This window comes from Rhinatrema bivittatum, chromosome 4 (genome assembly GCF_901001135.1).
Source record: "Rhinatrema bivittatum chromosome 4, aRhiBiv1.1, whole genome shotgun sequence".
NCBI classification, from domain to species: Eukaryota; Metazoa; Chordata; class Amphibia; order Gymnophiona; family Rhinatrematidae; genus Rhinatrema; species Rhinatrema bivittatum.
The window spans coordinates 288,650,417-288,663,576 of record NC_042618.1 but is presented as its reverse complement, the minus strand read 5'-3'; the positions used below and the strand labels follow the sequence as shown (position 1 = coordinate 288,663,576).

The 13,160-nt window shown below is 43.9% G+C and overlaps 1 protein-coding gene across 2 annotated transcripts in view; it reads left to right on the top strand.

The window, feature by feature from the left end:
- The window catches only part of TM7SF3 (transmembrane 7 superfamily member 3), a 186,600-nt gene extending 183,804 nt beyond the window's left edge, over window positions 1-2,796 (top strand). For both annotated transcript variants that reach the window (XM_029600172.1, XM_029600171.1), the window contains one exon: window positions 101-2,796. In XM_029600172.1, the coding sequence (XP_029456032.1) occupies window positions 101-363 (263 nt within the window). In that variant the 3' untranslated portion in view covers window positions 364-2,796. The remainder of the gene's footprint in view (window positions 1-100) is intronic.
- The last annotated feature ends 10,364 nt before the right edge of the window (window positions 2,797-13,160 follow it).

Here is a 13,160-nt window from a genome sequence, read left to right as displayed (position 1 = left end):
GAGTGGTTCCTACATGCAATGTAATCTATTTTAAGCAGGGGAGGTAATGTTAATGTTACATGCATATTAAATTCTTACCCCATTTCATTTTCTTATCTAGATATTATCATCATCATAGTATGGATGGTCTTGGTTGTCAGTGGAATAACAGTCCAGAGTTACAGGGAGAAAGGTCAACCCCCCTTTCCACCAAATCCCTATCAGATGTGGAGGCGTGAAAGAGCACGCCGGCAAACAAACATTCTGGACCCCAGCCACCATATTCCCCCATTGAGAGAGAGGCTGCAGAATTGGCTAACAGAAATCCAAGGTTTCTTCCAGAAAAAGCAGCCATCTGGAGAAAGAACGCCACTACTTCTCTAACCAAGCACAGGGCCAGATTCATTATGGCTTTTCTCCCATTTTTTTTAATGGGAAAAAATTAATGAATCAGGTGCATAGTGTGCTGTGTGCTTTTTGTCTGGAATCTTATACTTGTGGTAAAACTTATGGCCAGTTTTGTGGAGCAATGTATATCGGGTAATGCTATATTGCCTGCTTTACAGCAATTTGACAGGAAAACCTTGTATAAGAATGTTGATTGGCCTTTTCTGTTTAAAATATGCTGCCCTACAATACTCAGAACTGCATATCATGTATAGGGTGACTTGTATAATTGTGATGATGGTGCCATCTGCTAAGACATTACAGGTTTGGCAAAGCAGCACTTTTTTCTTTTCTCATTGACAAACTGAGAAATATTTATATGAATTGTTTGAGGATTATCAGACTATTTCCTACCTGAAATCAGGTGAGAATTAACTCAGGTTCCTATCTCGCTTGTACAGTGTTAAGAATGTGATTGTACAGGAAGACAAAACATCTTAAATCTAGAACAGCTTCTAGATTTAGCACCCCATATTAAAGATGCCTTTAATATGGGGTGCTAAACAAAACTACTGCAAATAATGCCTTATTCATAAAAACAGAAGTTTAATAAAGTTATTTGGATTAACATTTTAATGTATCAATCTCCTGGTTCTATCTGATGGTACATTAAAGTATTACAAATTGTAATTGATTTCTGTTCAATATTACTAGTTTAGGGAGTTGGTTCTGGATCTGTAGTTGGAGTCCAGTATCCATTTCTTATAAAGGAGAGCACTTTGAGCAGATTGACACGACTGCCATAGGTTCAAGATGCAGCTTTGGAGGCTGCTTAAAAGGGCACAAGTCGGTGTTTTCTCTCTCATTCAAAAGAGAATGGTCTCCAAATGCTATTGAATTACTAGTACAGTCCACGTTACTATTGCTTGTTCTACTTCATTTGGAAATAGATCAGAACACACAGTAGATGAGTTTATAACACTTTATTTTTATGTATGTAAATAAGTGTAGGGCATTTTAAAATTTCTAATGGGTGGCCATACTTTTCACAGTATCTTTACTGAACCCAAAATATTCAGTGAACACTAACACCACATTTAATCGATGCTATATTTTGAAGGTAAAATGTTTGGATGAATGATTGCTGGTTGTGGACTTTTTTTTATTTCTGATTTTGCACTGCTCCATATCCCCTACCTCAATAGAATTTTACAGGAAAGATATTGATATTTTTATCTGTTTCCAACTTAATATTGTTTTCTAGACATTTTCAGGATATCACTTTCTAAACCAAGTGGTTTAGAAAGTTTAGGTTCTAGACTTCAACTTCAAAAAATAACTTTAAATACTACCTATTAAAGTGAAAAATTGTTGAAGCTTGAGCAAAAGTAAAGAGGTGCTCTTTAAACCAACCAGGGACTTTTACTACCATTTCTTCCGGTTCACAGTGGTGGTAAGAAACACCTTTCTAACTTCAGTTTCAACAAAATCTTTGTCAAACTTAATTTCAGAATGTTATCATAGCCACTTTAGACTTGTGTGTTGTGTTCCAAGCAATAGCCTAGTAATGCCTTAAGATATCTAGTTCTATTCTGATTCTGCCAAGGAAATCAAAATAGACCTGGAACTCTTAAGGAGGCATTATTTAGCTTTTTATACATTTTTCTCTAATTTTTGGTCTTCATTGCTGTTTTACATTGTGGAAGAATAGTTTCTTGTAGAACCTTTAGTGAAAAATGTCATTGATTTTTCATAGCCTGTAAAATACATAGTCATCTTTAACTTGTAAATCTGTGCACCACGACTCAGCATTCCTATTTCTGATGCATTATGTTTTTAGTCTGCCAAGCTTTGTGAGATTGCACCTGTACTGTGTGGCTTGATGCTCAAGACCACTGTTTATCATGAGACATTTTGTGGAATCCAGGATTATAATAGAAATTTCAAGGATCCTGCAGTGAATGGCTTTTAGAAATATTGAATAGAGGGCTTGCATCGCTGTAACCATAAAATAAAAAGGATCTGCTAGACTTTCAAATAGTGACATCTTGTAACTCATTTCAGAACTTAACTTTACTAGCAATAGTTCATTTCTAGTAGAAAGCATGAAATGATTTCACAAGTTTTGATTCTTATTGGCAGGTCAAAGTCAAATGAGTGTGTACATTTTGGCTAACTTTAAGTACTCTGCTCCAAGGCCATAGCCAGGTGGGCCAAAGCAGTGGTTTGATATATTTTGTTCTTAGCATTAATGGATATTGGGATATAATTCAGCTATTTGTCAGTGTTAAAACAAAAACCTTTTTATCTGAAGCCACATGTTTGTTTTGCGTGTAAATTTTCCTACCAAGAAACTTTTTTGTAAAAGTAAGCAATGTTTTTGTATACTGTCTCTTTTTATATGAATAAAATGAATACATTTGAAAGTAAGTTGCTCCCTTGATCAAGGTCTCCTCTAGGACCTGTCAAAGCATGACTATCCTGAACAACACTGAACCTTGTTTTAAGCTTTCTTTGTTGAAATCTCTTGAATAGCAAAATTAACCTTGCAGTGAGGGTCCTGCATTCATGAAAGATGAGCAGGATGGGGAAGTTTTGTGCTTTGATCTTGTTGGCATTTTGAAAACTAATGATGTCAGGAGCCAGTTCTTCAGCACTGTTCTGGTATGTGGTGGTTATACACAACATAGAATGAAATGAACCAAAAAGCAGCTTTGTAGAAGCTTAAAATAAATAAAATGTTTAAATGTAACACTTCATAATGCTAAAGTGGTGGAGTGACAGTGTCTATCACTAAAGCTGCTAAACATTTAGCTTACTCAATTGGTGTCCAAGCTCATGGGACTGAATCTAAGTTTGAGATTGAAACCTATCATGGTGGTCACTCCTAGAAATCTAGGATAGGCCTTGGTATCTTCATCTGCCTTGACATACCCCTAGCTCTACATTTATAGGTAGATTTTTTTCCCTCTCAGAATGTAAGGATATGTATACATAGCTTGTGCTTTTGTTTTTTTGTTTTGTTTTTTTTTTTTAATTCTGGCATGTTTAATATTTTTGTGCCACTTCATCCATTTAAAATGTAATTGCGGGGGGGCGCTGTTTGCCACGAGATAAGATGGCCACTTAAACCTGTAGCTCCCAAAACTGCTCACCTAAATCACCCAAAACAGTAAGCAAAGCAAACCCAAAAGAGTGCCAGACTACACTTGTACTTCTCATTAAGCAGGACTGATGACTACGAGAAAAAAGTGATTTGCAGAAGTTCTCATTCACAAGAATGGCTGCAGAATCCAGAAAAGCAGGGACTGACATAGCCCAATGTGTGGTAGGAAAGGGGGAAGGGATGGAACCGGAGGCCCCGATATGCTCACCACAAGCGGCAACTGACTTCATGCTGACCCTAGCTGACTTACCCACCAAATCGCTTATGAGACTGGTTCATAGACCTATAATCTGAAATTAAAAATAACAAAGATGAGCTGCTGGCCTCTTTCTCAGAGCTCAGGGACGTCTTCTTAGCCCTAGGGCACAGAGTAAATGAGCTGGATATGTGCATTGATGACCATGACACGGCCTTAAAAGATCTGGAGCAAACTAAAGATGAGACAAAAATGGAGAACCTTGCTTACAGAGAAACTAGAAGACTTTTGGGCTGATACAGAAAAACCCGCAGGAGAGCCAGCAAGCGCCCAGGTCATTCTCCTGGGCGTACGATTCAGTATCTCCCTGTATGCAAATGAGGGCCTGCGGTAAAAGGCACTAGGGACACTAGCGGGTCTCTAGTACCTCCTTTTTGTCAGAAGTGGTGGCTGGCAGCGGGTTTGACAGCTGACGCTCAATTTTACTGGCATCTGTTTTACCGGCTGACAGCCACGGGTTCGGAAAACGGACGCTGGCAAAATTGAGCATCCATCTTCTGGGCCACAGGCAGATTTTTAATTTTTTTTTATCTTTATTATTTTTTAGGCCTCTGACTTAATATCACTATGATTAAGTCAAAGGGTGTACAGAAAAGCAGTTTTTCTGCTTTTCTATATACTCTCCCGGTGCCGGCTGAAATGAACTCCTGCCTTTTTGGCACGTGTTAATTTCTGAAAGTAAAATGTACGGCTTTGCTGCACATTTTTATTTTCTGTATCGTACAGGAATGACTAATAGGCCCATCAACATGCATTTGCATGTTGTGGGCATTATTAGTTTCAGGGGAGTTGGCTGCATGTTTTCCATACACTATTACCCCTTACTGTATAAGGGGTAAAAACACTGTATCTAAAACATACGGCCAAACAGTGGCTAACAGTGCGCTCACCCTGAGCACACTTTACTGCATCGGCCTGTTGGACAATAGGTTGTGGCACCACAACACACGGCTCAGGGATCCCAGAAAATGCAGAATTTGCAGACAGCATGGCCACAGCATAAGCATTCTGCACATTTCTCCTAGCACAAATACCATCAGGAAGCAAACAGAATGGAGAACATGAGATCCATGGTATTACAATTGAACACGCACATTGGGTCTTAGGTGCGCGCAGAGACAACAGACCTTGGGATCTCATCTTAAACTTTCAAAGCTTCACCCAGAAGGAACACATTCTGGCCATTGCGCATAAGAAAAAACACTGGGACTGGAAAAATTTGGAAGTAGCAGTGTATCAGGATCTTGCCATGAATACCTTGAAAAAGAGGTATGAGCTGCGGTCGGTAACAGTCCCTAAGACATGCAGAAATAAAGTACTGCTGGAATTTCCCGTTTGCCTTGACATTCTAACATGCTGGCAAAACCTACCGGCTGAAGCCTGTGATAGACGCCATTGTGATCTTTCATGAAGCAGGCCTAGTGCTTGCGCTTCCCACACTACCAAAGGAGACTCCTAAACCCCGGGCAGCCACGGCTTCCAAATGGCAGCAGGTCGAAAGGCCTAAAAGGCATGCAACTTATAAACAGAGCACCTTTCAAGATGGTCTATCGGATCAGGGCTGAGTTTAAACTGTGACATTTGGACTTCACCTAAGAAAAAAATGCAAAGTACAAGAAGAAACATTAAATAAACAAAAAAAAAAACCCACATGGTCACAGGTTAGAGTTCTGACTCTTACATAGGGTTCATGCTGCAGGCACAGTTTAATGTTTAAATATTAGTATAAAGTGCCAGTTTCTGGTGAAAATGTTCAATCATTACTGTTGGATGAAGCCCAATTGCCTTACAATCTAGAGAGAACACAACAAAAATAGTTTGAGGGTAGTGATAAGGCAGGAAAACTATTACCCTGCCACTTGAAGGTGCACATATCCCAGAGAATAATTACAAAAATAAAAGATACTAGTGATCACATGGAAATTAGAAGGTGTTTTACAGACTCTTATGCTACCCTCCATAGCTCTAATAGGCAGATTCAAGATTCTGATATAACAGAATACTTAAACAGAGATCCCCATATTAAATTCAGAACAACAACAACAAGAATCATTGGATGACCCCCATCTCCGTTGCAGAGGTGACACTAGTAATCAAATCTCTAAAAAATAGCAAATCGCCCGGTCTAGATGGTCTACCTGGGGAGTATTATAAAGCACTCTTGAGTGTTTAAAGAGATCCATTAAATGTGGTGCTAATTATATACGAGACAGTGGCTCCCTTTTTGCCCAATCTAACACAGCTGCCATTACAGTGCCGCCTAAACCAGGCAGAGATCCTACTTTGTGGTTCATTTAGGCAGATCTCTCTAATCAACCAAGATCTGAAAATCTTGGATAGAATATTAGCATTGAGATTAAATAAATACTTACTACCTCTAGTACACTCAGCTCAGGTGGGATTTGTGCCCCAGCGCATGGCGGCTGACAACGTAAGGAAAATTTTGGACTTGGTGTGATGGGCAAAGAGGGAGTGCATTCCAGCTGTGCTTCTCTCCATAGAAGCAGAAAAGGTATTTGACATGGTCCATTGGCCTTCTTTGTTTCAAACATTAGCCAAGATGAATTTTGGCCCATCCTTTTTGCAATGGATCTCCCAGCTATATAATCACCCACAAGCTATGGTCAAGGTAAATGGGGGTTATGAGGATAGATTTGTGATTGGGAGAGGCACTTGACGGGGCTGTCCTCTCTCCATTATTATTCACCATATTTCTAGAATCTGTTTGCATCCAGGATTCTAATGCCATATAGGGGATCCCCCTAAAGGATCGTAGTTTAACTATCCCTTTTCACAGACTACATCATGTTCACTCTGGCGCATCCCACCCAATCATTAATAGGTGTAGAATCCAAACTCACCAGGTTTAGCAGTGTCTCCGGCTTTAAAGTAAACCTGGAAAAATCCGAGCTGTTAAGTATTAACTTACCACAGAGTGACATACAACATATATCTTGGAAATTTTCTTTTTGGTGGGTTAAAAAGGCCTTAAAATATTTAGGGGTTTATATTAATGCTAACTTGAATGATCTTTACGATCTTAACTATACACCTCTATCTAGAACCATTGATAAGGATTTGGATAAATGGCACAAGGGACCATTTACGTGGTTCGGACGTATTGCGATAATTAAAATGAATGTTCTATCCAGATTTTTATATCTCTCTACAATGTTACCCATACTCTTGCCATCAGCTTTTTAGCGTAAGACAAAGAAAATTTTCGACTTTATTTGGCGCTGCAGACTGCCTAGGGTGGCTAGGTGCATTTTACACCAATACAAGAAACGGGGGACTAGGGGTACCTGACTTACAAGCTTATTATATTGCTGCTCAACTAAAAGTTGATGATATAGCATGAATGCACACCCCCACGCAATGGGTCATCGCTGACTAACTAATGATTGAAGCAATGCCTTGGCAGCCTAGAAACACATGGACACACATTCATTGCTTATCCTGGTCATTAGAGACCACGTTAAAGATCTGGGAAAGGTGGAAAGGAAAAATGGTTGGGAACCACTCTTTTTATTACCAAACTTTCTTATTTCATAAGAGTTTGCAATTGGCCACCAATCAGAAGCCTTTCAGGCATGGCAATTGGCGGGTATTACCACTATTGGGCATGTTCCAGGGAGGTGAAATAATGACAGTGTCCCAATTAGTGGACAGGTATGCATTGTTGCCGAATGTTTTCTTACCTTATGCCTAAGTTAGACATTTTCTTAAAGAAATTGGCAAGACCCAGAAATTATGGGGGTCCCGCTCCCTCTTTGAGAATATGTGCATCAGGGCAGGCACTTTAACCAAAGGGCTCTCAATTATATTGTATGCTCACTGCAGTCGAAAATCCCACCTTACCTCACATTAAAATGGGAAGCAGATTTAGGAGAGCCTATCTCTACTAAATTAAGAGACATTCTATTTCAGAGAGCGAGCAAGTGTTCTATATATGCCTGCCTACAAGAAAACAATTATAAAATGCTTTACAGGTGGCATTTAGACCCAGAAAAATTGCATAAAATATACCCCTCAATGTCACCAAAGTGCTGGAGAGAGTATGGTGCTACTGGTTCTTACTATCATATCTGGTGGGAATGTAAGATGATAGTACCTTATTAGCAATCTATTACCCAATGGATGACTCATATTTCATTATCTCCCATGTCAGCCTTATTAAATGCTCCTATAGAAGCTTTAAACAGAAATTAGCAGAGGTTAAGTACGTATATCCTGTTAGCCTCCCGTATAGCAATTGCCCAACATTGGAAGTCTATAGGTGTACCAACCTTGAGTGAGGTAATGACCAAGTTACAGGTTCACCGTCACTTAGATTTCTTACCAGCGGTTCAACATGATAGAATGTCCACCCACATCCTGGTATGGCAACCATTATGCTCTCAATGTTGTAATAGTTGAGCTTTTTTGATATCTACATTTAAATTTTGGACTATAGAAACATCTCCCAATAATATCAAGTGACATTTGCGAGAACTACCCTGACTACATGAGGGGACGATGCCTTGATTGATTATAATATATGGGTTTTGTTGCTGTTTACTGCCATGCTCACTGCATTGGATGCTTCATTGGCTGTTGAAGACTCATTCCACCTTGGCTGTAAATAAATGACAGTAAATCATGCAACCATATACAAGAAAACCAGATTGAGAAGACTATTCCTAGTGCAAACAGGATGAACAATAACTGGATGAAAATGCGGGAAAGGGAGGGGTGGGTTAGGGAAGAGAGAGAGAGGGAGTTTTTACTGTTACATTTTGTTAATGAAGAATGAGAAGTGACTTTCTAGTCATTGTTTAAATCACTTTTATTGATCAATACTGTGTTCTGTACTACACTTTAATTGTTGTACATGTCTAAAAACTTTAATAAAATATTAAAAAAAAAATGTAATTTCCTAACTCTTGAAAAAACATTTTATTGGAAAGGTGGTAGATGAAAACGAGAAGCAAGTAAATCTATTTTCGCAGATAACAGAGCAGAGGGTTATTCTATTACTAATAGCAGGCATTTGAACAAAGAATACCACAAAGATAGCTTTCCTTCTTACATATGTATAGTATTTTCTGTCGGTACCCTGCTAGCAAAAAATCACCCAAGAGCAGAGCACAGCTGGATGCACAAGGGTTAAGGGAAGTTCCCTGTATGTACCAGGATCAGTCCAGACAGTGGGTTATGTCCCCCTTCCAGCAGATGGAGTCAGAGAAAACTTTGAAGGGTGCTTCCTTATAAGGCAGTGCACCCTCTGTTAATCCTCAGTATTCTCCTGACTCCATCAGATGACAGTGGCTGAACTTTGTTCCTCACTGAGATTACTGGAAAACTAATTTAGGGATATTTCTCTATTCTTCTTTGGCTTTCTCCTGTTTGGATGGATCAAGTTTGATTATTGGGGAGAAAAAAAAAAAAAAGGACTTACATTTCATTGTTTGTAGAGAGCTATCCTGTAACCTCAGCTCCTGGTTTAGTGGGAGCACTCCATAGCTTGCAGGCAGAACTATTTGCAGCTCTCCCCTTTCCCTGACTGTTTGTGGGGGTAAGTTGTGTTTATTTCCTTCTTTACAGGCTATTTTCTCTCTCCGGGATGCAAGTTGGTGGTCCAACCTCTTCCCCCTTTAGCTGCTATTTGATCTGCTGCCCTGAGACGCCATTTACCTTGGGGCAGCTTGCACAGAGAGGTGTTATTCCTCTGTGCCTTTACATCAACGTGTCGCTGAGGGATAGAGAGAGCAGGACTGAAGCGGAGACCCCTACCCGCTTCTCACAGCCACGAGCCTGGTGAGTGTGGGAGAGCAGGCCTGAAGCAGAGGCTCTTTCCGCTTCTCGCAGCCATAAGCCCTGCCTATTCTCTCGTGCAGAGAAATCAGCTGATTCCCTCACTGCTCCTTCGGGGATTCCCATGCCGCGATTGTCCAGGTGCTGTGCAGGAGGGGAGCCCGGTTTGTGGCTCTCCCGTGAAGGGATTTGCATAGGTTGCCTCCATGGTGGGGAGGGTCCATTGCAGCCGGTGGGCTGCTCTGGTTCACGCTCTCGGGCGCGCCTTGAGGGACAGGGGCTGGCCCTGATTTCGCTGAGAGCGGGAACGGTGGCCAGTTCAGATTGGGCTGCCCCTGCGCTGCCAGGAGAGGATCAGGATGCGATTTTTTTTTTTTCCATCTCTGCCACCGATTCCGATGCCTGTTCCTCCTCTGGAACCCTTTCCTCCGACAGGGGATCCCCCCATGTTGCCTCCCTCGGGACAACTTCCGTTTTCCACGGACTTTGTTCTCCTACTTCACAACGCTTACCTGCGGTCTCTGCGGTGACGAACGCTACCATTCCAGTGACGGGAGGAGCAGCCCTGCGAGACCTTCAGGATAGAAAGCTGGAAGTGTATCTCAAGAGGATCTTTGAGGTGTCCGCTCTGGGGGTCAGGGTGGCCACTTGCAGCTTCCTTGCCCAGCGGGCAGGCCTCCACTGGGTTCAACAACTGCTCAGCTCCCAGGAGCTGCCTCTTGAGGAAGCACGACAGGCAGACCACCTGGAGGCTGTCATAGCGTATGGAGCAGACACTCTGTATGACCGCAGAGTCTTGGCCAGATCTATGGTCTCGGCTAGACACCTCCTCTGGTTCCGCAACTGGTTGGCGGATTCTTCTTCCAAGACGCAGTTGGGATCCCTACCCTTCAAGGGGAAGCTTCTCTTTGGGGAAGACATGGATCAGATTATCAAGTCCCTCAGAGAATAAGGTGCATAAACTGCCAGAGGATCGTCCTAGATCATCTAGGTCATTCAATTCCACTAGAAGCCGATTCAGGAGCCAACGATGTTTCCACCACGCAAGGCCAGCAGCCCCTCGTCAGCCGTCTTCACGTTCCCAGTCCTGGGCTCATTCCTTTCAAGGCCGAAGACAGCCCCGGAATGGTCTGGCCCAAGGGGCACCTTCCAAGTCTTCACAATGAAGCTATGCCGGCCCACTCCCCAATCCCCAGGATAGGGGGAACGTCTCTCTCTCTCTCTCTCTCTTCCACGAGGAGTAGGTTAACATTACGTCGGATCAGTGGGTCCTGGATATTCTAAAGCACGGCTACGTGTTAGAATTTGCTCGACCTCTAAGAGTCAGGTTCCTCTTCTCCCCATGGAAGTAGGAAGGGGCCATTATTCGGTCTACTTCGTAGTCCCCAAGAAAGGTTCCTTCCGCCCGATCTTGGATCTCAAGATGGTCATCAGCGCCCTCAAGGTTCCCCACTTCCGGATGGAAACCTTGCGCTCAGTGATAGCAGCGGTGCACACCGGAGAATGTTTGGCCTTCTTGGATCTGACGGAGGCTTATCTGCACATTCCCATCCTCCAGGTGCATTAGCGTTTTCTTCGGTTCAAGATTCTGGGATAGCATTTCTAATTCCAGGCCCTGCCCTTTGGACTAGCAACCACCCCCCGGACCTTCACGAAAGTGATGGTCATGGGGGGTGGTAGCCGCAGCCCTCAGGAGGAAGGGAATCTTGGTCCACCCATATCTGGATGACTGGCTCATTCGGGCAGAGTCCTCGGCCCAGTGCCAGCGGGCGATTGGACAGGGTGTGGAATCTTCTCCAGTCCCTCGGTTGGGTGGTCAACTTCGCCAAGAGCAGCCTTTCTCCAGCTCAGTCTCTGGACTTCCTGGGAGCTCACTTCGACACAGTGCTGGGCAAGGTGTCCCTGCGCCTGGACAGGGCTCAGGCGCTCATAGCTGAGGTACAACATTTCACTTGTCTTCCTCTCCCCACGGCTTGGGATTACCTCCAGGTCCTGGGATCCATGGCTTCCTCCATCGATCTGGTCCCCTGGGCATTTGCACACATGCGCCCCTTACAGAGAGCATTGCTCTCCTGCTGGAAGCCGGTGTCTCGGGACTTCCAGGTCATCTTCCCTCTCCCCCAGGGGGCCAAGGACAGTCTCTCATGGTGGCTCAACCTACATCATCTCCTGCAGGGTGTACCCTTGGAAATCCCAGAGTGGGTGATTTCATGACGGACGCCAGTCTCTCGGGCTGGGAAGCGGTGTGTCAGATGAGATCAGCACAGGGGAAGTGGATGCCATTACAAGCCACCTGGGCTGATCAATCCCTTGGAGACCAGAGCAGTACGTCTGGCGTTGAAACATTTCCTACCTCTTGTCCATCGTCGAGCAGTCTGGATACTGTCAGACAATGCAACCGCTGTAGGTACATCAATTGCCAAGGGGGCAAGAGGAGCCGGCATGTCTCTCGGGAGATGAACAAGTTGATGGCATGGGCAGAGGTTCACCTTTCTCACATAGCGGCTTCCCCCATCACAGGAGTAGACAATGTTCAAGCAGACTTCATGAGTCGTCAACATATAGATCCCAGGGAGTGGGAACTCTCCGAGGAGGCGGTGAGACTACTGTTCCTCCGATGGGAGACTCCCCACCTGGACCTGATGGCCACCTCACGGAACACAAAGGCACCCCGATTCTTCAGTCACAGAAGAGAGCACGGCGCGGAGGAAGTAGATGCCTTGGTCCTCCCCTGGCCCCGTCACATTCTCCTCTACGTGTTCCCGCCCTGGCCTCTGGTGGGCAAAGTACTCCAGAGAATAGAGGCCCACCAAGGTCCGGTAATACTGGTGGTGCCGGAATGGCCACGTCAGCCATGGTTCGCCGACTTGATCAATCGCGCAGTGGCAGGGTCTCTTCGTCTGGGACATCTGCAATGCTTACTATGCCAGGGTCCAGTATATTTCGCCCAGGCAGATCGCTTCTGTCTTGCGGCCTGGCTTTTGAGAGGAGACGGCATGGATACCCGGAGGCCATTATCTCAACCCTCCTCAAGGCTAGGAAGACATCTACCTCCATCTCCAACATCCGGGTATGGAAGGTTTTTGAAAGCAGGTGTGCCTCCATACCTGTGGCACCGCGGATCGCCTCACTGGAGCAGATTCTGTCTTTTCTTCAGCAGGGACTAGACAAGAATTTGGCCTACAATTCGCTGAGGGTTCAGGTGTCTGCCCTCTGATACCTACTTCATCAACGAGAGGGAACTCCTCTTTCCTCTCACCCGGATATCATCCAGTTCCTCAGGGAAGTGAAGCATGTGAAACCTCCGCTACATGCCCTGTGTCCCTCCTGGAGTCTCAACCTAGTCCTCTGGATCTTAGGCGGGCCCCCTTTTGAACCAATATGCTCCGCGACCCTCAAGGATCTCACCCTCAAGACTGTTTTCCTTGTAGCTGTTCTGCATGTGGGATTTCGGAGCTTCAAGCACTATCTTGCAGAGAGCCCTACCTCCGTTTCACAGACTCGGGAGTTTCCTTGCGTACAGTGCCTTTGTTCCTGCCAAAAGTGGTCTCTGTGTTCCACATGAATCAGACAGTA